Source organism: Toxorhynchites rutilus, chromosome 2 (genome assembly GCF_029784135.1).
Source record: "Toxorhynchites rutilus septentrionalis strain SRP chromosome 2, ASM2978413v1, whole genome shotgun sequence".
NCBI lineage: Eukaryota > Metazoa > Arthropoda > Insecta > Diptera > Culicidae > Toxorhynchites > Toxorhynchites rutilus.
Window position 1 is genome coordinate 269,227,279 of NC_073745.1, and position 27,284 is coordinate 269,254,562.

The 27,284-nt window shown below is 37.4% G+C and overlaps 2 protein-coding genes across 13 annotated transcripts in view; both read left to right on the forward strand.

Moving 5' to 3' along the window:
- LOC129768843 (uncharacterized) overlaps positions 1–27,284 on the forward strand; it is a 539,752-nt gene that overhangs the window by 294,626 nt on the left and 217,842 nt on the right. For 2 of the 12 annotated variants that reach the window (XM_055770771.1, XM_055770769.1), the window contains one exon: positions 18,594–18,658. The exons of the other annotated variants lie outside the window; for them this stretch is intronic. The gene's annotated coding sequence lies outside the window, so the exon portion shown is untranslated. The remainder of the gene's footprint in view (positions 1–18,593; positions 18,659–27,284) is intronic. 12 annotated transcript variants of the gene reach the window in all.
- Positions 7,166–27,284, forward strand: part of LOC129766883 (uncharacterized) — a 40,044-nt gene continuing 19,925 nt past the window's right edge. Inside the window, exon 1 of the mRNA XM_055767484.1 lies at positions 7,166–12,376. Within this exon, the coding sequence (XP_055623459.1) occupies positions 7,166–12,376 (5,211 nt within the window). The remainder of the gene's footprint in view (positions 12,377–27,284) is intronic.

The window sequence follows — 27,284 nt, forward strand, 5'->3', positions numbered from 1 at the left end:
TCGTAAATCACATCATGCTCCCTTGTTTTCCATCCTTGTTCGTGTGGCAGCCTCAGATTTTCGGACTATATTTTCTAATCGATCATGTTGCAGCTTAAGTTCGCAGATACATGAACGAAATTTTTCTTACACAGTTTATCATTGCCTTCCAAGATAAAAACTAGAAATAATAATGAACGATAAAAGACGCAACAATCGGCTAAATTGTCTCCACAAACAGTATCGTCTCATATCGCCACAGAAACTGTAGGAATGACGAAGTATGCGAGTCTCTGAGTCCACACATGACAACACAGCGAAAAAGGAAAAAGCCAACGGTTGTTTGCACATAAGCGTCATATGTGGCACGTCGCGATTTCTGAACCGCAAAGTGACCGCTGCTGGCAGTGATGCTCAAAGGCGCAAACCCCATGCGAAGACATCTTCTTCCCTGTGCGGTCATGATGCATCTTCTTCTGCCTTCGTCCAATTCCATGCGAAGCGAAACGTGGTGAAATAAACACATGAGAAAGTAACTCCCTATTTCGTACGCCGTCTCTGCAAAGGGACACAGCAGACGCGATCGCGCGCACACATCCGCACATGACACGTTTTAATAAAATTGATAGTGTACAGACGCAGCAACTTCTTTTTATTTATTCATTTATTACTTTGTTTGAATTTACATTGTTCCATGAATCGAAGCGTTCGTCGCTTGCCTTTGGCCGCCGCCGCCAGCGCCACCGCTCCAACCCTTGTTACCAGATTATTCAGAAATGATAGTATCAATTTCCTTTCGCGGCTTAACTGCGAAAGCGTGAGCCGACCGGGTGAGAGGGAGAGCAAGAGATGAAAGCACCAAGTGGCGGAGTGTTACTGACTTATTAATAATTTTTGGTCTGAATTGCCCTCGCCTCGCCGCTCCGATCATGATGGGGGGGGATATGCGCGCACTCGTCGTCAGCAGTGGCGGCGGATCATTGACCTCCGAATGGTATACAAACATCTCCATCTGTAGCCATCTTATTTGATCGGTGGTGCCACAAGAATCCTTTGCTTTGTGTGTTGATTGAGTTAAAAGAAGGAACAAAATCATCGAATGAAATGGCCGAGATTCGTTTCCCCCTTTCCTGTTGAATGAAACGAAAGAGAAACCCGGTGGTAATGCACAACAGCGCGCGAGCTGCAACCAACGCTCCGTATGAATCGATTGTTTATTTAGTAGCAAAGATTCAAAACATTCACATCCTCGTTGATAACCGAACTGCGCTGTACCGTGATCGAATCACACTGGAGCATGTTGCAGATGTCGAGACAAAACAAATTGGACCAGTGGTTATTTTATTTTAAATCGTGAATTCCGTAAACTTTGGATACCAGATCAATGCAGCCGAATGTTGATCGGAAACTTTTTTCGGCGGTGTCTATTGCTGACAATCAATCACGGAAGTTCACTAATTCAGGTATACCGAAGAACGAATAATTTCTATATCACACAAGCTCGAGCTTAAAGCGATTTGATTATAGGATTCGCTGTGGCATTTTACAACACTTCCATCAATGCTGAGATAATGATGTGTAAACCACAAAAAGAAGGAAACCTATAATCAAAATTAAAACAAACGAAGTAATTGTGTTGGGTTTTCAATTTTGTTTCTCTCTCAATCTCTCCATTTAATTAAACTGAAAGTCATGAGCTCTTTTCTCTATATATCTAAGGTTAATTAGATTTGATTAAATTCGTTAATAACTACGAGAGGAATGCACATGTTTGTAGGAAAAGTTCTGTTTATGAAATTTGCCTCCGGTATCTAACTTTTTTTTAGTGCTCTGGTGGCCGAGTGGTTGGCGACCTACATTATCATGCCGAGGGTTGGGGTCCGATCCCGTTCTGGCCGGCGTCAATGAAATTTTTCCCAACTTGCCCTGTGGTCACGCGTATTTGGAGTTTGCCTCTCAGAATACAATTTGGCATAAGAAGTTAACGTGTTATTTGGCATAAGAACTCTTCACTTAAGGAGGGACCCTGGTCTGGAATATCGAAAATATCGACTTTTTGTGTTTTGCATTTTTGTGAAGCAAATGTTGGATTGTTCGATATTTGATTTCGTTGGAACGTTACAGCCAAAATATGAGGACACCTCAAGGGATAAAGCTGTACAAATTTTTCAACGCGTTTTTCTCGAAACCATGTTTTTTCAACTGGTGGTCAGGGTTACCATATCTACAGAATAATCTGTATTTATACAGATTTTTCAGACTTTTTGAAACCAACAATCTGTAGATACAGATTACAGATTTTTTTTGGTTTTCATACAGATTTTACAGATTTTCCAAAAGAACGATCAAATATTAGTTACAGTTTGATCTCAATAATATTTTTCCCAACTCACTAATTTCATTCATATAGCATTCGAATCAGTCTGAATGAGAGACATTTTGGCATTCATATGTAGTGAGTATTTCTGTATTTCTCATGATCAATCTAAGGCGAAAAGATTCTAAAGTCTGCGTCATCGGCTAGCTTTACAATAAATAAACAACACTGCTTTTCTTTTTCCTACTAAAGCACAGTGAATTTTTACGTGGATACCATCAACATAGTCAAATTTATAATAAGCTAAGATTATGATTCAAGATTGAACTTATAAATTAAACTCTTTCTGTTCGTATTGAATTTCGACATGTGTGTCGTACTGGTCGCAATTTTGCTTTACATGATAAAGCAGTGATATATAACTATGTGAGATTATGAAAGATGAACAAGATTCCTTAATTTTTTTGTAAACTTCTGATAAGGATTCACTAAACAATGTTTTTATGTTTATGATCAAAAAATAATTAGTTTGGCGTCTTTCGCCTTTTATCTTTTCGTTTGAAAATACAGAACAATGTTCTTTACATCTACGCAGTGCCGCAATACATGGAGTTTTCCATTAGTCCTCTCCTCAACCATGGATGACAACTTTTGTTTAATTGAGTACCGTTATCTTTTATTCATAGTAGCACCGTTTTGGTTCGTGAATAAGTTCACAAAACGTTAAAATTCGTTTAGAAAAAGTGTGAACTGATACATTGTTGCATAAATTATAATATTAGTATACTGCTTTGCTGTGGTGGCTGAAAGCAGACAAACTACCGCAAAGGGTTTATACAGATTTCGATACAGAATTTCTGAGAATAAACAGAGTCTTTAGAGACTAAAAACACAGATTCTTTTTATGGCAACCCTGCTGGTGATATCGATATCTCAAGGTCTACTCGACCGATTGGGCTGAAATTTTTCATAAACATGTGAAAATGAATTATCTAAAGCGCTACATAGCCGTTTTTTCATTTTTCGATGTTTTATGAGCTTCTAACTGCGATTTTTCATTAAAAATAGTTCATTTTTAACAAAAATGGCTGTCATTTTGGCAATTTTTCGAGCCTTCAAAAACCCCTAAGTAACGCTTTAAATAATGTCCTAAAGTTTCAAAATATCCATTGGAATTCGTTCTGCGATACCCCGTTGCTTCAGAACCGATACCACCAGCATGGTATCGATTTTCAGGCAGCTGTCAACATAGTAATGATCATTATTCATGCACTCAAAAAATGGAAAATACATCTTTTAATATACCTTCAACAATAACCAAAACACCCGAACACTTCACTTTATTCCTAACATCGGAAATAAAGAAATCACTGAAATTCATTATTTTCCGACCTTCCAGACAGGGGTCCCTCCTAAAGTACTAATAACAATGACGCATGTTGGGACGGAAAAAGTTTCTTTGAAAATGTTAATGTCAAAAAATTCAAGTAATCCAAATTTTCAATTCAGAAACTGCTGACTAGCTGGCATTTAAAATATTAAAAAAAAACTAATACCATAAAATGGTATCGTACCTAGTGCCAAACAAGTTGGCAAAGTTTCAGCTAAATCAAAAATATGAAATTGAAAAATTCTTCGAAAAATTCGTGTTGATTAGGTGAGTTCCTTCACTTTGTTGTTTTGAGAAGTAAAAGTTTTTAATATTAAATTAATTTTTTGTGTAAGATTTTTAAACAGTGTATTTAAAATGTTATTCTTCCTAAATTCGTCGAACATCATACACCCAGGTTTTTTTTACGCGGGGGATACGTATCTCGTAAAAAAACGCGTAAAAAACCGCGTCACCTCATGAATGAGGTTATCTGCTGATGCTAGAAGATTCCCTAGTAATTTGTACATTCTTCTGCCGATGCACGTGCAGTATCACTCTTGGACCGTCCAGAGCTAAGTAGACAGACATTCACGAATAGCTGCCCGTAAAAACCCCGTCCCGTTGTACCGCCCGGCGAGCTCCCCGTTACCCAACACCTAAAATCCACGTAAGAATCGTGATAAGGTGCGGTACTAAGCGCTAAACTCCGTTACAAGCACTAATTACCGTAATTTGCTCTGAGGGAACATGAGAGAAAAATGTGAGCTGAGGGGAGATGTGATATTGCACTAGTCTTTTTTTACGCGGGTACCGCGTGAAAAAACCGCGTTAATTGGAAAATCCGCGTTAATTGGAAAATCCGCAAAAAAAAACCGCGTTAATTGGAAAATCCGCGTAGAAAAAACCTCGTAAAAAACCGCGTAAAAAGAAACCTGGGTGTATTTAAATCAGACATCTGGATTTTGCAAGAAAGAAAGATTGTGAAATTCGAATACGCTCCTTTAAAAAATCAGTTTTGTTCATTGTTCATATAATGATAAAAATTGTGAATTTTTGTGTAGCTTCCATCGCATGTACCAAGTTTCAACGAAATCGAAGAGGTTCTGCTGCTCTACGCTCAGGCTGATTTGGCGTAGAATTGCTCTATGATTTTTCAGAATCTAGAATCTAGTAATTCGTATCCAAATTCTGAGATTCTTAGTTCTTAGATTCAGAAAATAGAATGTGGAATCTGATAATTGCTATAGAAAATATGATCAGAATCTATGATGCAAGCTTCGGATTGAGATCTACCATCCAGATTTTTTATTCTAAAACCTTAATGTGAAGTCTGATTTAGTTATCTGTCTTCACCAATTTTTCCCAACACAGGAGGCAGTATTTGAAATCTGGAATCTGAAGCCAAAAACTAAGAATTCGTAACCTGATGTTTGGAATCTGGGACTTGCGGATGGATTCTTTATCTGGGATGTGAAGCCCGCATGTGAATATGGGGACTTGGGTCTGGAATCTGAACACCGGTTTTTGGGATTTAGATTATGGAATCTGTGAACAGGAATCTAGAATCCGAAATCCGAAATGAAAATTTAGATTTTGGAATCTAAATCTCAATCACAATTCTCAGAATATGTTATCTATGTCTGAATTTTAAGCATGAATTTGAAAATTGCAAGCGGAATCTGAAATCTAAATCCTGATCCGGAATCATCCGGAAACAATCCGGGAATTAAATTAATATCAATTTGAAATATCGAACTTGAACCTGGAATAATTTTGAATTTTAAATCTTGGAAACGAAATCAAATCAAAATTCTCACAAGTCAGAAGATTCAATTATATGAATCTTGAACCGGAATCTGAACCAGGTATTCTGAACTCGTAAACCGTAATCCGGTATTTCAATGTAATTAAAATGGCACATATCGAATCTGAACCCTGGAATTTGGAATTTTTGAATTTGATATGTGGAACGAAACATTGACCATATTCCAAATTTAAAATATAAACACTGAACGAGAAACTCATATTTTGGAATCTGGAATTCCAATTAAAATTCCGGGTCTTGAAACTCAACATGGAGTCTACAATCTGAATCTGATGTTTGGGTTAGTTAATACCGTCCGAATTATGGAATACGAATTAGATGTCTGTAATCTGAGTTAAAATCAGAATTCTGAACGTAAAATATATATCAGAAATCCGGGTATTGAATTCAAATTTGTAAATTACAAGAAGTGTCTGAAGTAGTGATCAGGAACATCAACGTGAAATCTGAAGTTTGCTATAGAGGTCATGACCATAACATCTGAATCTTAGATCCGAATATAGAATCAAATATTGGGAACCTGAAATATGTACCTGAGTCAGGATTCTGAACATTGAATCTGCAATGCAAAACTACACCCAAAATTAATTTTTAGCACATGTTTTGGCATCCCGATTTATTACATTAAATGTGCCTAAAAATAACAGAACATGCGCTACTCTCCCATATATACTGGTATATTCATTGTTTAATATATATGCTATAGCAATATAAGAGCAATATAAGCGAACAAAACAAGAGACACGGTTGCAAATAAGCACGCATTAAAGCTTTTCGCATACATGGCTACATACACGGCCCAGATCAAGAAAGATATTCACGTTGATGCTCTCTGTTAGGTTTAGTAAAATTGAAATATGCCTGTACTAGATTATCTTGGTATTCTATAATTCTCATGGTATAAAACGGCAACCGTTAAAGCTCTACTACTTTGTTTATCGCTTTGTTATAAAACTTTCTTGGTAAATTCTTATTATATTGAATATATTATAGTTTCCGGAAATTTGAGCACGTTCCTCTCAATTCGCGAGTTTGGTGTTTTATTAAGAGTAAATCCCCATTTTTTATCCCGTCAATTTGTTCAACACAACGTATTCGGGTCCTATACCGCAGTTTAAGTGGAGGAGTAGCAACTATCATCATTGTATACTTGTCGTTCCCACGCTCCCACGTCATCCCGATATTCGCTGAACGGACTTCCGATTACCTGCAATTTGGATAGCGTCAAATCCCCATCCCCTGTGTCGATACCCCGGAGGCTGTATCCATCATTACTGGTGCCGTGACCAGGATCCCCATCGGAAAGTCCCAGCGTATTTTTGGTTCACATGTGGAACATAACCCCAACCAATTAAGAGCATCGCTATTTTGTATACATCCCGTCGGACGACTATCGTCGTATACTGCTGTTCCCGCTTGTTTTAATTTATACAAGGCCTCCTGAAATCGGAGGTACAAGGTTAGTACCGTTCCAAACACTTAAATCCCTCTTTTGCGGTACTTCTGGGTCTTCCTTCGACCGTTTCAGCTCGACATTGGAATCTAACCTCGAATCGCGTACGAGTGTGAACACTCAGCTCGCGAGAAGCAGCGATACCTACGGAAGGCATAAGAAGCCTCGTGAGAGTGGAGGTACCAGCTCATTGGAATCGATCCCACTGTATTCGTCGTCATGGCCGATAAGAAACTGAAAGCCAAAGAATTAAAGCGAAAAAACGTCGTAGAAGGATTGAAGCGCATAGAGGATTTCTTGAAGAAGTATGATCCAACCCAGCATGCCCGGGAAGTCGGTTTGAGATTGGAACGATTGGAGAAACTGATGGAAGTCTTCGAAGCAGTTCAATCTGAATATGAGCTGCTCGATGAAACGGAAGAATTCATGAAGGGGAACTTGGAGTGTCGTGCTAAGATCGAGGAACAATATTTCCGCGTAAAGGCTGGTTTGTTGACGAGAATGCCCGAGGTTGCCACACCGTTATCGTCCGCTGTATCCTCTATGAATGTACAACCGCCCACTTCGTCTCCGCTATCTAATGTGAAGTTGCCCACGATCACGTTACCGGAATTTACCGGCGATTTTAATGATTGGCTTACCTTTCATGACACATTTGTGTCGATGATTCATACGTCGAACGAGATTTCATGCGTGCAGAAATTCCACTATCTCAGGGCCGCATTGAAAGGAGAGGCTGCGAATTTAATTCAATCGATCACAATCACCGCCAATAACTACGCTGTAGCTTGGGAAACGCTAGTACAACGATATTCCAACAAGATTTTGTTGCGGAAGAAACATATTCGGGCGCTTTTGAAGTATCCCAAGATACCCAATCATTCCGTCGAAGCTTTACACAAAATAGTGGATGAATTTCAGAGGCACACGAAGGTGTTAGAGCAGCTAGGCGAACCTATCGCCCAGTACAGTTCCATATTAATGGAAATTCTGGAGGACAAGTTGGACGACGCCTCTCTAGCGGCTTGGGAGGAATCCATTTCATCGGATCAGCAGCCAACCTATGAAAAAATGATAGAATACCTGCAGAAAAGAGCTCGTGTATTGGAGACCATTCTCATTAATCGACCAAATCCGTCGTCGTTATTATCGAAGCCCGCGGCTGGAAGTTCAGGAAGTAAGAAGCACTATCATCCCCGCCTGAATATTAACGCTGCAGTAACGGACGGAGCATCTGGAAAAATATTTCCAATGTGCCCTGCTTGCGAGAAGCAAAAACATCCGCTCGTGGATTGCGCTGTGTTCAATGGAATGAATGTGACAGCTCGATTGAAGGTGGTGTATGATAAACGACTCTGTAGTAATTGCTTCCGGAATGACCATTATGCGAGACGCTGCCGCTCCAAGTTCAGCTGTAAGCATTGCTCCAAGCGGCATCATTCGATGATTCACCCAGGACCGGCCGAGAATCGTCAAGCTGATGCAGACATAAGAAACCAGATGACAATGCCCTCCTGTGAAAATCAACAACCGAGTCCAAATCCAATGGTGTCTGCTGTTGCTGCCGCAGTACCTACTATTGATACGTACACTAGCTTAGTGCTAGCGAATCCCGCAGTGAAGGTGACTCACACGAATGTATTATTGTCAACGGTTGTTCTATTGGTCGTCGATCCATACGGACAAGAACACGTCGCCCGAGCGTTGCTGGATTCTGGCTCGCAGCCGAATGCCATCAGCGAGCGTTTATGTCAGCAGTTACACCTAGCCCGCAGACCAATCAACATCCCAATATCTGGCATAGATGGTACAGTCACGAATGCCAAGCATCAAGTGCAGGCAGAAATACGTTCCCGAGTTTTCCCATTCCAGCAAACACTAGACTTCTTAGTCCTACGTAGAGTAACATGTGATACACCTCCCGTTTCATTCAATACGTCGTGCTGGAAAATTCCAGAAACTCTACCGTTGGCTGACCCCGAATTCAACGTGACTCATCGTATAGATATGATACTTGGAGCAGCACAATTCTTCGATTTTATCCGTGAAGGAAAAGTTCGTTTGGCGGTCAATCTCCCCATGCTGATAGAAACCGTATTCGGTTGGATAGTGTCTGGTATCGTAAAGGAAACGAACGAAGCGGAACGAATCCCGGTAGCTTGTCATGTGGCGACAGTTACACCCGTGGACCAATTGCTCGAACGGTTTTGGAGAGTAGAGGAGATTAACGGATCAAACTTTTCGCTCGATGAGCAACGATGCGAGGAACTATTCAGAGAAACTGTATCCAGAGATGCCGATGGTCGATACATCGTTAAAATGCCGAAGCAACCACAGTACGAGAAAATGATTGGCGCTTCGAAAACGAGCGCTTTCCAACGGTTTCGCTGGTTGGAGCGAATGTTGGATAAGAAGAAGGAATTAAAGTCACAATACCACGACTTCATGAGAGAGTATCTCGCATTAGGCCACATGCGCGAGGTTCCAGTGGATGATGATTGCCGTCTTCTTGAATGTTACCTCCCGCACCATCCCGTCGTAAAGGAATCGAGCTCCACGACGAAAGTGCGAGTAGTGTTTGATGGTTCTGCTAAGACGAGCACTGGGAAATCCCTAAATGATTCTCTTCTCGTGGGTCCAGTTGTCCAAGACGACATCGTTACAATTATCGTGAGGTTTCGACAGTTTCCAGTTGCCCTAGTGGCAGACGCCGAAAAAATGTATCGCCAAGTGTGGATGAACCCTATAGACCGGCGACTGCAGAGAATCGTATTCCGCTTCGACATAAGCCAACCCATCAAGATCTACGAGCTAGCTACAGTCACATACGGTCTAGCCCCATCATCGTTTCTAGCTACGCGTACATTATTGCAACTGGTGAACGACGAAGGTGCAGCCTACCCAAATGCAAGCAAGGCAGTCAAGAAGAACATTTATATAGATGACTACATAGGTGGTGAATTTTCTATCGAAGCTGCAATTCAACTTCAATCGGAGCTAATGCAGTTGATGCAGAAAGGTGGATTCCATCTACGCAAGTGGGTTTCAAATTCACCGGATGTGTTGGCCAAAATACCTCAGGAGCTTCTCGGCACTCAGTCTGCTCTCAAGTTCGATCAGGACGAAACGATAAAAACTCTCGGAATACTCTGGGAACCGGAGGCTGACGTATTTCGATTTAACGTATCCGTTTCTTTGGAGTCTCGAGAGGCAACGAAGCGCAGCATATTGTCGGCCATTGCACAACTCTTCGATCCACTGGGTCTGGTGTCCCCGGTCATTGTACAGGCGAAAATAATGATGCAGCACCTGTGGCTTTTGTCGTTGAATTGGGATGACCAGGTGACGCCGGAGATGCAACGAAAATGGGACCGTTTTTGTCAGCAACTACCACAACTTTCCGATTTTCGCATTGATCGATGCGCTTTCATGTCCCATTTAAACAATGTAGAAATACACACGTTCGCGGACGCCTCAGATGCAGCATACGGGGCATGCGTGTACGTGCGTTCCGAAGCTACGGATGGTAGTATCAAAGTGAGCTTGCTAGCATCCAAATCGAGGGTTGCCCCTCTTAAATGTTTGAGTATCCCCCGGCTTGAATTATGTGCTGCACTTGTCGGTGCCCGTTTGTATGAGAAATTGATCCTCGCCCTAGATGTTCCTATAAAAGCTAGCCACTTTTGGAGTGATTCGACGGTTGTTTTGCAATGGATGAAATCCCCCCCTCGAACATGGAGGACATTTGTGGCAAATCGTATTTCTGAGATTCAGTCCACTACTCATGGTTCGAAATGGATGCACGTTGCTGGGGAGGAGAACCCAGCAGACTTAGTATCACGAGGAGTTTCAGCAAACGAGCTAGTAACCAGCGACAAGTGGAAATATGGTCCTAGCTGGCTTCGCAAGCCTAAATCCTCATGGCCTTCGCAAGTGTATGAAGCAATTGATTTCCCTGTGGAGGAACTCGAGCAGAAAAAGACGGCTATACTGGCAACGATCACAGCATCACCCAATTCTCTATTTCTACGATATTCACGCTATCTTCGATTATTGAACTTGGTCGGATTCGTTCTTCGTTTTGCAAGGAATGCGCGATGTAAACCCGAAAATCGATACCGTGGCAAAGTGTTAGACGCTGCAGAGATTATGGCTGCGAAACTCGTGTTATCCAAGCTTGTACAAAAGGAATCGTTTCCCGACGAACTTAAACTGCTTCAACTAGGCAAGCGTGTATCCAGTAAATCGAAGCTGCGTTTGATGAATCCCTACCTGGATGCCGATGGCCTTATACGCGTTGGTGGCCGGCTGCAGCGTTCGAGGGAAGCTTTCGACGTACTGCATCCTATTGTCCTACCTGGTTTTCATCCCTTTACGAGACTGGTCATCAAGCATCATCATGAAAAGCTGGTTCATAGCGGAATTTCGACAACACTAGCCGTCGTAAGAGATGAATTTTGGCCCCTCAGTGGCCGAAGAGCTGTGACAAGCGTACTTCGTAAATGCTTTCGATGCTGCAGAGCAACTCCTCATCCGATTGAGCAGCCAATTGGCCAACTGCCAGCCGCTCGTGTTACAGCGGGTGAAGCTTTTGAATGCACCGGCGTCGATTATTGCGGGCCAATTTATCTGAAGCCCGCGCAACGAAAAGCTCCATCGAGAAAAGCTTATATATGTGTCTTAATTTGCCTAAGTACGAAGGCAGTTCATTTGGAGCTGGTAGGTGATCTTTCTACTACTACGTTCCTAATGGCTCTGAATCGTTTCATTTGGAGAAGGAATAAGCCAAAACACATCTACTCCGATAACGGGACAAATTTTATTGGAGCGAAAAATGCCCTACATCAACTATATTGTATGCTCCAGCCAGGCTCTGCACAAGACAACATCAAACAGAATCTTGCGCAGGACGGTATCCAGTGGCATCTAATCCCTCCCCGGGCACCAAACTTCGGCGGACTATGGGAAGCCGCGGTGAAGGTGGCCAAGAAGCAGCTTGTGAGACAACTCGGCGACGCATTGCTGACCTACGAAGAATTGGTTACCGTGCTCGTGTCCATAGAAGGAAGTATGAATTCTCGTCCTCTAATGCCGTTGTCGGATGATCCCAACGATTGCCGCGCATTGACACCATCACACTTTCTGGTCCGGAATATGATCCGACCGCTTCCCGAACCTGATGTTCGCAACATTCCACTGAATCGTTTGGGACAGTATGAGCGACTCCAATCCTATTCGCAAAGGTTCTGGCATCAGTGGAGAAGCGAATACTTGAAGGAATTGCAGGTGCTGTACAAAACCAATCCCAAGCAGTTTAAAATCGACGTTGGCAGCATAGTTATCTTGAAGGACGACGCTCTACCCCCAGCTAGATGGCCTCTAGCTCGGGTCGTTGACACGCATCCTGGACCAGATGGTATTACACGTGTGGTAACTCTGAGGACATCCGGAGGAGAATTTAAGCGCGCTGTTTCGAAAATTTGTGGACTACCATGTTCTGAAGATTAATTAGGTTTTTGAAATATGTAATTATTAGTATTAGTAAGCAAAATAAGTTAAATGTTTGAAATGAATTTCAAAAGGTGGCCGGTATGTTAGGTTTAGTAAAATTGAAATATGCCTGTACTAGATTATCTTGGTATTCTATAATTCTCATGGTATAAAACGGCAACCGTTAAAGCTCTACTACTTTGTTTATCGCTTTGTTATAAAACTTTCTTGGTAAATTCTTATTATATTGAATATATTGTAGTTTCCGGAAATTTGAGCACGTTCCTCTCAATTCGCTAGTTTGGTGTTTTATTAAGAGTAAATCCCCATTTTTTATCCCGTCAATTTGTTCAACACAACGTATTCGGGTCCTATACCGCAGTTTAAGTGGAGGAGTAGCAACTATCATCATTGTATACTTGTCGTTCCCACGCTCCCACGTCATCCCGATATTCGCTGAACGGACTTCCGATTACCTGCAATTTGGATAGCGTCAAATCCCCATCCCCTGTGTCGATACCCCGGAGGCTGTATCCATCACTCTCCTTTTTACTCTTAGAAAACACTTTCCAACTTTCCATATATTTTTTTGGTACAATCCCAAAAGGGATGAAGAAAGAAATGTCTGCTCCCATACATACAAACATTTTAAAGCTTTTGAAACAGTTGCTTTTATTTGCTCATTTCATCCTTCAGCACCCGAAAAAGCATTTTTTCTGCCGAAGATGAAATGTTTTCTGTCAACGCTAGTTGGGTGTGAAGGCTAAATAAATTATTTAGATTTGAAGCATTGTAAGCAATGGTTTCAATCTAGAAAACTTCCAAAATTGGAAGTTTAGTAATCCAGAATAGGATTTTAGAATATCGAATGGTTCTGAAATACGGTATTTGACATTAGCGTTTCGGTGCTGAATTTCTCGAGATGAAGCATGGTTTTTAAGAAAAAAATTAACAGACGTCATTCAGCTATCCGTCCATCCATGGTGAAATGGTAAATCAAACATGAAAAACCAGAAGAGTGTTGTCCAAGACGCTACCGCCTCGTTAACGTAGGATAAGGAAATTATTGGCCAGAACGAAGAGTATGGAAATTGAAAAACTATATACTCCGTAGGACAAGTATATTGTAGCCCTGACAAGAGCCAATGGCATCGAGATATCTCGCAGCTTGCTGGTATCGTCAGTGTTTTTCCTTTTTTTTTTTTGGCGGAAATTTATGCATCGTCAGCGACGATAACGCCACAGTGCCTGCTTTTGTAATCTGTGTTAGGGAAACACATTCCAGTGTGCATAAAAGCACGCAGATATAAGAGTATCAGCAGCTTCTATCTATCGTCAATCACGATTTCTCCAGGCTCCTCGATTTTGTAGCCCATGTCTGGGAACACATTCGCTCTTATCCGAAATCTACATTCACAGCGTGAAATCTGGATATGGTAACTCGATCTGGAATTTAGGCCCAGGAGTCTGGAATCTGGAATCGAGGACATGGAATCTGAAAATGAAACCTTGAGGTATAACCTCTTTCTGAGATTTTAAATAGAATTGGAACCTTGAGAACGTATATGCCATCGTAGATGATCATAAAATGGTAATGAAACCTGCGTTTGTGATCCATACATCGAGTTTTGTATCAGTAATTCAAACTAAAAAAAACAAATCCGTGAACTAAATCTGAATTCTGTGATTGTAATCTATCTCAAGCATCCGGATTTATAATTTTGATAATTGCTTTTTAGTTTTTTTTATCATGAAAATATTCCCCCTAATGAATTGTATAACGCGTGATGAACTGGTTTGTCAGTTGATGGGTTCAGAGTCATCAGAGTCATCGTTTGTTCTGATAGATTTGAAATCGACCATAAAAGGAATTTCGAAAGCATTGAACTTAGGTCGATTCTGTTTCGTCCTTGTTAGTTAGTAGACGTAATTCGTTTTTCGTTATGAATAAAATGTACTAAAATAGAAGTATTGTAAACAAATAAGCGCTGGTATTGCTCAAAAACGTTTGTGTGATTTATATTGGAAAATTTCCGGAGTGTTGAGGTCAATGGGAATCCTTTGAGCTCTGGTGTGGACGACCGCTATCGAAGGAAGGATTTTTATTCGATTCTGGAGAACCCATGAGTCCAACAGAAACGCAAGGCAGGGGCCATATAGCAACTCTGCATATTTGAAATATTTGAAAAACAGTTAGACATCTTTTTGGAAAAAGCCATTTTTTTCTTATTTTTTTACAAAAAAATATAACCTAAAAACTATGATACTTACAAAATCCATATCAAAGAATGAAAGGTAAGAAATTGTTTAAATTTTTACATAAAGATACCAAATTTTTTTGGGAAAAAAATTTCGCTAAAAAAAAGTTACTTTAAAAATTACAATTTATTTTTCTCAAAAACGTATTTTTTTAAATTCCCAAATATATATATATATATATATATATATATATATATATATATATATATATATATATATATATATATATATATATATATATATATATATATAAATAGCTCTTAAAATTTCCAACAAGTCGCTCATAAGTCGGAAGATTGACACTTTTACAGGGAAAAAGTTTTTTTCATATTTTCTTTGAAAAAATACAACTATTCCTAATTTTGTTTATAGTCAAGATAGCGATATAGTGTATTCGACAAAGTTTTAGATCTTGTTAAAACATAAACTTTTGTCGAAGACATCAACTTCCTATCTTTTATAGTTTTTGGAATATAAGTCATTTTTGTATGAAGACTCCTGAAAAAAAAATGTTTTGCTCGTAACATTTTGTGTGTAAATTCTCACGTTTGACATGTTCTTGACATGTTTCTAAATAGAGAAAAGTTAGCAGACCCTGTAAATTGCGATAATTTATACATAAAAATGTTACGAATTATACATTAATAGTATTTTTTCAAAAAAAAAGAAAATTAAAAAGATGTTGTTCGAAAAACTATTTTCTATGTAAATGTGCCCATCGTCCGATGTATGGAAAACTTGTTGGAAATTTTAAGGGCTATTTATACCAATTTTTTCAGAATTTTAGAAGCAAATATCTTCGAGAAAAATGAATTTTAATTTTCAAAATATTTTTTTTTCAATTAATTTTTTTCCAAAAAAATCTTTGATAATTTTTAATGAAAACCTAAGTAATTTCCTACATTTCATTCTCTGACCAACTTTTTGTAGATGTTATAGTTTTTAAATTAAGATTTTCCGAAAAAAAAGTTGAAAAAACTCGAAATTTAAAAAAAAAACTACAAAACAAAATCTATCAGACCTACAAAATTTTAGTCAATGAATGGAATGTAGAAATTATTTTGATTTTCATTAAAATTTATCAAAGAATTTTTTGGAAAAAAATTTCATTGAAAAAAAATATTTTGAAAATCAAAATTCATTTTTCTCGAAAACATGCTTTTAAAATTCTGAAAAAAATTGATATAAATAGCCCTTAAAATTTCCAACAAGTTTTCCATACATCGGACGATGGGCACATTTACATGGAAAAAGTTTTACGAATAACAACTTTTTCATGTTTTTCTTTGAAAAAATGCTATTAACACGTTGAGTGCCACGTTTTTATAGCGGCTCTATGGAAATTTTTAAACGTATTAGAGCCATCGTTTCTTTTCGTAGTGGAAGGTATTATATGCTTATATTAGGTACCTTTATTACCATATGTTATACTGTCAGTCACCGGTGACTGACGCAGCCGGAGCAAAAATTCGGTGTCAGTCACCGGTGACTGACGTGGCAGTCAACGTGTTAATGTACAGTTGGTTACATTTTTATGTATAAATCATCGCATTTTAAATGCTCTGCTAACTTTTCTCTATTTAGAAACATGTCAAGAACATGTCAAACGTGAGAATTTACACACAAAAATGTTACGAGCAAAACATAATTTTTTTCAGGAGTCTTCATACAAAAATGACTTATATTCCAAAATCTTTAAAAGATAGAAAGTTGATGTCTTCGACAAAAGTTCATATTTTAACAAGAAAGTTGATGTCTTCGACAAAAGGTTATATTTTAACAAGATCTAAAACTTTGTCTAATACACTATATCGCTATCTTGACTTTAAACAAAATTGGGATTAGTTGTATTTTTTTCAAAGAAAATATAAAAAAGTTGTTATTAGAAAAACTTTTTCCTTGTAAATGTGCCCATCTTCCGATGTATGAACGACTTGTTGGAAATCTTAAAGGCTATTCACATATATATTTTCGAGAATTGAAAAAAACGTTTTTGAGAAAAATGAGTTTTAATTTTTAAAATATCTTTTTTCAGAAAAAAAAATTCAAAAAAAAAATTGTTTTTTTTTTGTGAAAATTTAAAAATTTCCTACATTTCATCCTTTGACAAGAATTTTGTAAGTATCATAGTTTTTAAGTTATAAATTTTTGTAAATCAAAATCAAGTATGCAAAGTTGACCCATGTCTTTACACCCCATTTCTATACACCCACAACGTTTCTCTACTATCTGAGATGGTGCTGCCAACTCCTAAGACGAGTTGGCATGAAATTCGTCAATCCTTATTCAGAGATCATCAAATTTGAAATCTTACCCAATCTCCGGAAACAATTTGTTCAATCTGGAAACTAAATTCTGAACATTGAAACTAAGCTCTGGAATTTGAACATAGAATCTGAATCTGAAGCGCTTCTCCAATTTCTTCAAAATTTTGGAACAAAAACCTTTTTTCAACATTTTTGAAACTGTATTTTGATTCATTGTGCGATCATTGTTTCGTGAAATTATGATAATTATAGACGGAAGAGTATTTTTCATGTTTCATATTACACATCAAGTTAAAAACATGTAAGAGTTTGAACCTGAGATCGGAAATCTTGAGTCTGAAGGTGGTATTCGGAATCACATTTCAAATAAATTCAAGATCTTTGAGCCCAAATTCAAATTTCAAATTTAACACTCAGATTGAGATTCTGGAATCCGTTTCTAGACTAAAAAAATACAAAATCACATTACGGATTTCCTGATTCTAAATACAAGTCATTCATAGAGCATTCGTGTTAAAATTTTAGTTTCCCCGATTTAAACTTTTGTCTCCATGGCAGGATTGTTGATTTCATGTTCCGGCACCTAAGGTGGATGCGAAATTTTGGAGAGCCAATTTCTAAAAAAATCAGACTTCAAGGTTTAGATTCCTAGTTTAAAGGCAAAAGGTGGCGGGAAAATTCGATGAACAAAATGATCATGTGTATACCGCATGGTTCAACTCCAACTATTTAATATTTTTCTCGCTAAAAATGCATCGTAATTGATTGTCATGAGCACGATCCACGCAAAAAAGCAGTTCAACAACTTTCGATCAGAACACTTCGCCGCATTGATGCTTGGATAACTAGCATAAGCGCAAGTTTGATACACGCAACGCGCAATGCAAAGTGCAATCTTCGATGCCGCCACACATTTTGCGCTCGAAAGAAACATGTTCAATTGCTAGGAGTCAGTTACATCGTCGCCAATAGTGCACATACTCTGTGGCGGACTTTACTTACCATCGGTCTGCTGCTGCTGTTGGCGTCGAGCAGTCAATTCCCGTTTATTTATAGCGTACCAAATTATCCGACCGACAGGACGGACTGTGCACGCGCACCGCTGTGCCTCGCGGATCATGCCACATAATGAGTACTACTAGGCATATGGCCGCGCCACGGCAGGATCACTGTCACGTACAGTTTTGTGAGTGACTCACCCGTCACTACATACTCACTCGCGCACTCACTTATGCTATGCTGGCGTCGGCGCGCTTTGGCGGATTGGATTAGCGATGAAGGAAGTGTTTAATGTTTCGTTTTATAACCCGGGAGGGGCAAGTAGCGTGCGCACACAAGGCGCACATTATGGCAACGTGTGCGCTTGTATCCGACGCCACCGCCACCGGGTATATGGCCGGCTGCCGGTGACATTCTGGAACTTGTTTAAAATTCCAACCATAAACCACTTAGTGGTGAGTTGGAGGATAATGGTACAAGAAGTATTTGGTGTCCAGGGCGAATTGGCATTTGCGTTGTTTCAAACGGACTTTTATGGGGAAAAAAGCTTCGAGTGACGGTTTGATTTTTAATGTTTTCTGTCGAAAAATATATGTTTAGTAATAGTTTGAATTTCTCTATTCTTTTTGCAGGTAAATTATTTGTTTGATGCTTACGACAACAACACATGAAACTGGGAGTGGCCATTGGCGAGCTGGTAAGTGTTTTCTTAGAGTAGAGCTATAAAGTAGACATCAATGGTACAATTTATGTCTTAAATCTTTTCACATTCTTTTAATATCTTCTAATATTATGAACTTCATATTAGTATCTAATTTTTATGTTAGTTATTAATCAGAATAATGTTCATTATCTTCTGAGGTCTTGCTTTCCCCTTCTAAGGGTCTAACCTATAATTGTTCACACTCTAAGAGAGTGGAGGCGATCTAGCGTAGTGGTAACATCCATGCCTCTAACGCTAAAGGTCACGAGTTCAATTTTCACTCCCGACATCTTCCAAAAATGGAAGTAAAAGTGACGAACCAGCCAAATGAGTTGAAAGTCACTATAATACAGATAAAAAAAAAACACTCTAAGAGGGGTTTGGAACCTGTTAACAAACTGAGCGATAGTTTTTTTTACTCAGATAGTTGTATAAAAAATGGCAACATGGGATTATCCGTTTGATGCTCGGGATTCAATTTCAACTACAACGGATTTGAAAACTCAGCTACGTCGATATACAAATGGGATGTTGATCAAATTTCACCATTCTGAACACCTGAACACCATTTGGATTTTTTTAAGATCTACTGTGTTCTACTGGTCAAATCATTTCATTTGATACCCATATTGATGAACTTTTGAAAAAAAAAATATATAATTCTATTTTGTGGCGACAGCCTTTTTTGATTTGCAGTTTTCAAAAATAACTGTGTTGTACTGGTCAAGGCCTTTCATTTGATACCCATATTGATGTGGTTATAGGTCTTATTGTTGCAGATTTGTCTCGAAAAAAAAGTTTAAAAAATCAAATTTGGAAAATTTTCTAATTAATTAAAATTATAAAACCTGTAAAATATTGGTCAAAAATTAAATGTACGTAATCGTTCAAGTATTCATTAAAAATATTCAATTTTTTTTTCAATTTTATTGGAAGAAAAAAGAATAAAAATTTGATTTCATTTTTCTCAATAACACTTGTTTTAAATTCTGAAAAATATTATGTGAATGAGCACATACAATTACCTATAAGTCATCCGCATACTTCGGCAGAAGGACACTGTTACAGGAAAATAGTTTTTCTACTAACAACTTCTTCAGGTTTTCTTTGGCAAATTAGAGTATTTTTGCTTCGAGAAAAATCTGATTTCAATTTTTTAAATATTTTTTGTCAGCATATTTTTTATTAAATTTATATTTTGTATTTTTTCATAAAAACTTGAACAGTTTCGTACGTTTCGTTCATTTGTGCTTCCGTGGCCGAGTGATTAGCGTCACACCTAACATGCCAGGGGCTCGGGTTCGATTTCCGTTGGGGTCGGGGAAATTTCCTCCGACTTGCATTGAGGTCACGCGTATTCTTGACCTGGCCACTCAGAATGCATTCAAAGCGTTTTATTTGGCACTAGCTGACCCGGCAAACTTCGTCCCGCCCAAAAATTGGTTTTCGTTATCAATATCTTCAAACATTCATGTTTTCTTACTATGAGCAAGTCCAATCGCAGAACTGTTCATTGATTGATCTTCTAATCGACCCCGTTGAATTTATCTTTTCTATAAAATTCCTAGTATTTCTAACAAAACTCATCATTATAATATCAGATTATTTTCAGACACAATTCTCGTTCAAGATTTTTCAACCACTTGCAAATAACATGTTTCTCCGTTACATGGAATAAATGTTTTATACAGAAAATATGATAGAATTAACACAGCTCTAAATCGGACAATTCCTTTCTCGAGTTCTGCTCTTATCAACACATTCGGCGATACATTTCTATTGGTATAGGTAGAAGAGGATATATGAGTGCGTTTTATCACATTAAAATCTATTTCAAGTTTCGAACAAAGATCAATTTGGCTAGTGCAAACATCAAATGGACTAACAGCACTTGTCACTATGTAATTGTAGAACATATGGGAATTCAATTTTCCGAATTTTCCCTTTTTCCTTTAGAGTTTTCCGAAAATTTTCAATTGTCATGTTTGGGGGGGTATCATACCATCATAGAAGCATTTCTCATACCCAAAAACCCTCACATTCCAAATTGTGCTTGATTAGTTTTCGAGTTATGCAGAAATTTGTGTTTCATTTGTATGGCAGCCCACCCTTAGAGAGCGAGACGGGTGTCAGACCACCATATAAACATTTATTGCATCCTAAAACCTCCACATGTCAAATTTGATTTCGTTTGCTTGATTGGTTCTCGAGTTATGCAGAAAGTTGTGTTTCATTTGTATGGCAGCCTCCCCCTTAGAGAGGGGGGAGGGGTCTCAAACTATCACGAAAACCTTCCCCGGCCCCAAAAACCCCTACATACCTATTTTCATGTTGATCGGTTCAGTAGTTTTCGAGTCCATAAGAATCAGACAAACAGACAGACCGAAATCCTAGTGAATATTTTGGGTGTTGAATAAAACACACTATGTAAGTTAGCACAGTTAGCACAAATCGAGACCGCATAGCCGATAAGCGGAATATAAACATCCGAATCACCATCCAGCTACATCATCATCAACAATCACAACTTATCGGACCACCCGGAGACCAAGAATAAACAATCAACCGTTCACAAGAATCGATATCAGCATCGCGCTGATGCCATGAATAAACATTCCCACATTCAAGATGTTGTAAACACAAATCATTGATATATATAAGCAGGGACAATGAATGTAAGGTTAGAGTAAAATTTGAATAGTGAATAGATGCACATCGTGTGCTCGAAAAGAAGAAATTGTTTTTTTTAAGTAAAGTTTAGTGTTTAAGATTAACTGGCGCCCGAATAGGGACCTTGCCAAGTGAAAGTAGTGCCAAGGAAGTGAGACAAGTGAAGTGATAGGGTGAACGATAGAGTTACCACCCACACTATCCGAAAAAAATATCCGAACGCACGAAGCCTCTCTGGACCGCAGGACCTCTGCAGCCGTGTGGAAGAGCCCCTCAGTAGCCACAACAGTTAGGAGCTCGCTTGTGGACCGAACAGGAATTTGCCGCCACACTGGGAAGGAAGGAAGACACTTCAAGGATCCCGACCAACCAGTCTCGCTGAACCCGCCAGCGGTTGGATAAATCAAAAGGTGATAATAGGACATCGAGACAAAAGTACTGGACACGCGCACCGAAGCTTTTCGAGACGTCACTGAAAGAGGATTGACATCCGAAAGTACGTTGTTCCGCAGTCTTGTGGTGTTCCCACAAGATGTTCAGGATTTACATGTAAGTACTAAAAACAAAAACAGAAATATCACAAAGTGAAATAAAGTGAATAATTTAACAAAGATTCAAATACAAGTAGTGCAAATAATTGTATAATTCCAAAATATAGTGTGACAATTAATTAATTAAATAAAATAACAAAACAATTAATTTCAGAAAAAAATAAAGGTAATTTCCAAAATATTCATTGAAAATAATCATATTATTTAAAAAAAAAAAAAAAAAATAAAAAAATATATATATATACTAATTCTTTTTCAGGTAAGGTTAAAATTTTTTGATAATTTTCCAACAATATTTTTAGGATAAAACTTTTTGTGAAACAAATATTTTTAAAACAAACATTTATTTTTTTCAGGTTAAAATAAACATTTATTTTATCAACATTTTTTAACATTCAATAATTTTTTTAAACTGGATAACCTGCTAGAAGCATTTAATCAATTAAGAATAAATAATATGGAACAATTCGACGTTAACCAACTACTGAGCAGGATTGCCGCTCTGGAAGCCGCTTCCGCTCCACAAAATATTCCTGATTACAGTGATCCACCCCTATTTTTCACAAAACAAGACGGTTCTCCCGTAAACCCAGATACTTTTGAGAAAATTCCCGATTTAGTCAAAGACTTGCCAATATTCACAGGCGATCCAAGTGAATTAAATAACTGGATCAGTGATGTTGACAGTCTAATCCAATTATATAATACTACTGCAAACCATAGTGTTGAATTGCAAAATAAATTCCACATGGTATGCAAAACTATCAGACGGAAAATTAGAGGAGAAGCAAATGACGCTTTAGTCGCTTCTAACATTGGTATCAACTGGACGATGATCAAGAAAACACTTATCACTTATTATGGTGAAAAGCGTGATCTTGAAACACTCGATTATCAATTAATGACCGTACAACAAAGAGGAAACTCTTTAGAAATTTATTACGACGAAGTAAACAGATTGCTATCACTAATAGCAAATCAAATCAAAACAGATCACAGATTTAGTCACCCAGAAGCTTCAAAAGCTTTAATAGAATCTTACAATAAAAAGGCAATAGATGCATTCATAAGAGGGCTTGATGGAGACATTTATAAATTCATCCGAAATTATGAACCAACTTCTTTAGCAAGTGCATACAGTTATTGTATCGCATTCCAAAACGTAGAATGCAGAAAAATGCTAACTAAACCAAAACATTTTGAACATACAGCAGCACCCAGAAATTTAATTCCAATTAATCCTCTAAAATTACCACCACGTATGTTAAAACCAAATCCCATTCAAAATTTCAGAAATCACAATTTCAAACCCCAGCCCTTTATTAATAACAACAATAATTTTAGGCCCCCATTTCAATGGAATGCTCCAAAACCAAATTTCCAACAATTTCCGCAACATTCCTTTCAACCAAAACCACAATTACCTCCCAGAAATCCTTTCCGACAACCTCCACCAGAACCTATGGAAGTAGATCCATCCATTAGGACTAGACAAATAAATTACGGCAATAGACCTCAAAATACAACTCAGGTAAACCCAATGAAGAGACCAAGACTCTTCAACATTAAAACCGGCCAATATGAAGATCCCCAAAATTTCGTTGAAATTAATCCCAATGATCACGATTATCCATGCATAGATAACGAATATAATGAAGAGGAACAAACCGAAGAATCATCTCAATATGAACGATATATGAAAACAATTGACACACAAGAACGGGAAACACCTGAAGAAGAAGACATAGAAAAAGCAGAACTAAATTTTTTAGATTAAAATCTGCCCTACCATACTTTCTTTATTTTGGTAAGGCAAAAGAACCACTAAAAATTCTAATTGACACAGGATCAAACAAAAATTTCATTCACCCTCGATACGCAAGTATCAGCCACAAAATAAAAAAACCTTTTTATGTATCTTCAGTAGGCGGAGATATAAAAATTAATAAATATTCCAGCGGAAAATTATTCAAACCATATTCTAATGTTTTGATTAAATTCTTTCATTTAAATGAATTAAAATCTTTTGATGCAATCATAGGACACGACACATTAAAAGAATTGAAAGCAGTAATAGATACTTCAAATGAAAAATTAATTTTAGAAAACAAATTCATTATTCCTCTACTCCAATACAAACTACAGGAAATCAACAAAATAAATATTCGAGATGATCACCTAGACAAGCAACAAAAAGACAGACTCGGAAAAGTTTTAAAAGATTTTCAAGATTTATTTCAACCTCCGGATGAAAAATTACCATTTACTACAAAGGTCAAAGCCGATATCAGAACTACTGACGAAAATGCAGTCTATAGCAAAACTTATCCTTATCCTCAAGCTTTAAAATATGAAGTTAATAAACAATTAGAAAAACTTTTACATGATGGAATTATTAGACCATCACGATCCCCTTACAACTCACCAGTTTGGATAGTACCAAAGAAACAGGATGCTTCTAAAGAAAAGAAATACAGAATGGTTATAGATTACCGAAAATTAAATTCAAAAACAATTAGTGACAGATATCCAATTCCGGATACATCCACAGTCCTATCTAACTTAGGAGAAAACAAATTTTTTACCACATTGGATTTGGCATCAGGATTTCATCAAATCCCAATGTCTGAAAAAGATATAGAAAAAACAGCTTTTTCAGTTAATAATGGAAAATATGAATTCATTCGTTTACCCTTTGGCTTAAAGAATGCACCAGCAATCTTCCAAAGAGTAATGGATGACGTTTTAAGAGAACACTTAGGAAAAATATGTCATGTCTATATAGATGACATCATAATATTCGGTAAAACACTTGATGAACATTTGAAAAATTTAAGAACAATTTTGGAAACATTAAGAGAAGCTAATTTCAAAATTCAACCTGACAAATCAGAATTTTTAAGGACCGAAGTCGAATTTCTTGGCTTTATTGTTTCAAAAGAAGGTCTAAAACCAAACGATAAGAAGGTTGAATGTATTCGTAAATACCCTGAACCAAAAACTCTGAAAGATTTACGCGCATTTCTAGGACTGTCTGGATATTATAGACGTTTTGTAAGAGATTATGCTAAAATCGCAAAACCCCTTACAAAACTTTTAAGAGGGGAGGATGGCCATCGCCAAATTCTGAAAAATCAGTCAAAAAACACAATCATCAATCTAGATGATGATGCACGAAATTCATTTAATACTCTTAAAGAAATTTTATCTTCTAAAGACGTTTTAACATTTCCAGATTTTGAAAAAACCTTCATTCTCACCACAGACGCATCAGATAAAGCAATAGGAGCAGTGTTATCACAGCAATTCCAGGACGGAGAACGACCAATAACATTTATTTCTCGAACTCTTTCCAGGACCGAAGAAAACTACGCAACAAACGAAAAAGAGATGCTTGGAGTCGTATGGGCTCTTCACAACTTAAGGAATTTTATCTACGGAGCAAAACTAAAAATTTACACAGATCATCTCCCACTCACATTCACATTATCACCCAAAAACAATAATGCAAAGCTAAAACGATGGAAAGCTTTCCTTGAGGAACATGATTATGAAATGTTCTATAAACCAGGGAAATCCAACGTAGTAGCTGACGCACTTTCACGCATCCAAATAAATTCATTAACCCCTACTCAACATTCGGCAAAAGAAGATGACAGTTCCTATATACCCTCAACTGAGGCTCCCATTAACGTTTTTCGGAACCAATTAATTTTTCAGATTGGGCCTAATTCATCCTATGAATTTAATGTTCTTTTTGAAAAATACAACAGACACACTTTTGTTGAACCAAATTTTGATATAAACTTTCTAAAGGACAAACTACAACAATTTCTCAACCCAGGAATATTGAACGGAATTATGACAGATGAACGAACCATGGGAATTATACAAGAAATTTATAAAACAAACTATAATTCAAAAATTTTGAAAGTGAGATTTTCGCAAACAAAAGTAGAAGATATTCAAGATGAAGAACAACAGTTAGAAACAATCAAGGATGTGCATAATTTCGCTCATCGGAATGCAAAGGAAAACTCACTTCAACTCATAAAGAAATACTTTTTCCCAGGAATACATAAACTTTTCCAGAAATATATAAGAACTTGTGAAATTTGCAAAATGGAAAAATATGAACGACAACCTCAGAAATTTATCCCCGTAAGAACTCCAATCCCTAATTATCCTGGCGAGATCATACATCTCGATATATTTTGTTACAATGCCAATTTCCTTTTTATATCCTCACTTGACAAATTTTCAAAATATCTCAAAATGAAACCAATTAAGTCAAAGGCCATTTCTGATGTAAAGAATGTTCTTTTGGAATTATTATATGATTGGGACTTGCCCGCATTAATTGTAATAGATAATGAAAGTTCTTTTATATCAAATGTCGTAGAACAAAACATTATAAATTTAGGTGTCAAAATCTTCAAAACTCCTGTTAATCATTCTGAAACCAATGGCCAAGTAGAAAGATGTCACTCTACAATACGAGAAATAGCTAGATGTGTTAAAGCATTAAATCCAGATATGCCAATTACTACTCTCATTCAAGAAGCAACTCATAAATACAATAACACAATACATTCATTTATTAACAAAACACCAAAAAATATTTATATAGGAGAAAGTAGAGATAATGCGTCCTATGAAGAAATAGCAAGAAGTCGAGACAAAAATAATGAAAAAATATTAAAATTATACAAAAACAAAGAAGAAAAAATTATTCCAAAAGCTTATCAAACATACGAACCCAATAGCTATGCATATGAAAAAACAAATACTCACAATAAACGTAAGAGTCGATACAACATTATAAAAATAAAAGAAGATCACAATACATACATTATAGATTCCAATAATCGAAAAATCCATAAATGTAATTTACGAAAGAATACAAGCGAATAAAAACATTTTTCGTTTCTTTACAGACTCGCCCTCTGCGCGTCTCAAGTACTGGCAGGAATTCAAATACACGACCTTACAAATAACCCACTCGCAATTGTACCACTAGGAAAAGCAAAAATAAAAATAGGACACATACGCATTGTACATCCTATTGATTTAATTCAAATTGGCAATACAATTTTCAATGTTAATAGTGACATACAGAATAATCCTTCAAATAATCCATTGTATGAATTAATCCAAATCAAAAATTATAAGTTATATGAAACATTTATGAAAATCAAACCATTTGTAAACAGAAGAAAAAGGTGGGATACAATCGGAACAGTTTGGAAATGGATCGCCGGCAGCCCAGATGCAGAAGATCTCCGAATCATCAATCACTCCATGAACGCCCTGATAACCATGAACAACAAGCAGTTATTCATCAACGAAGCTATCGACAAACGAATCCAAGAAATAACAGACATAACCAATCAAGTACT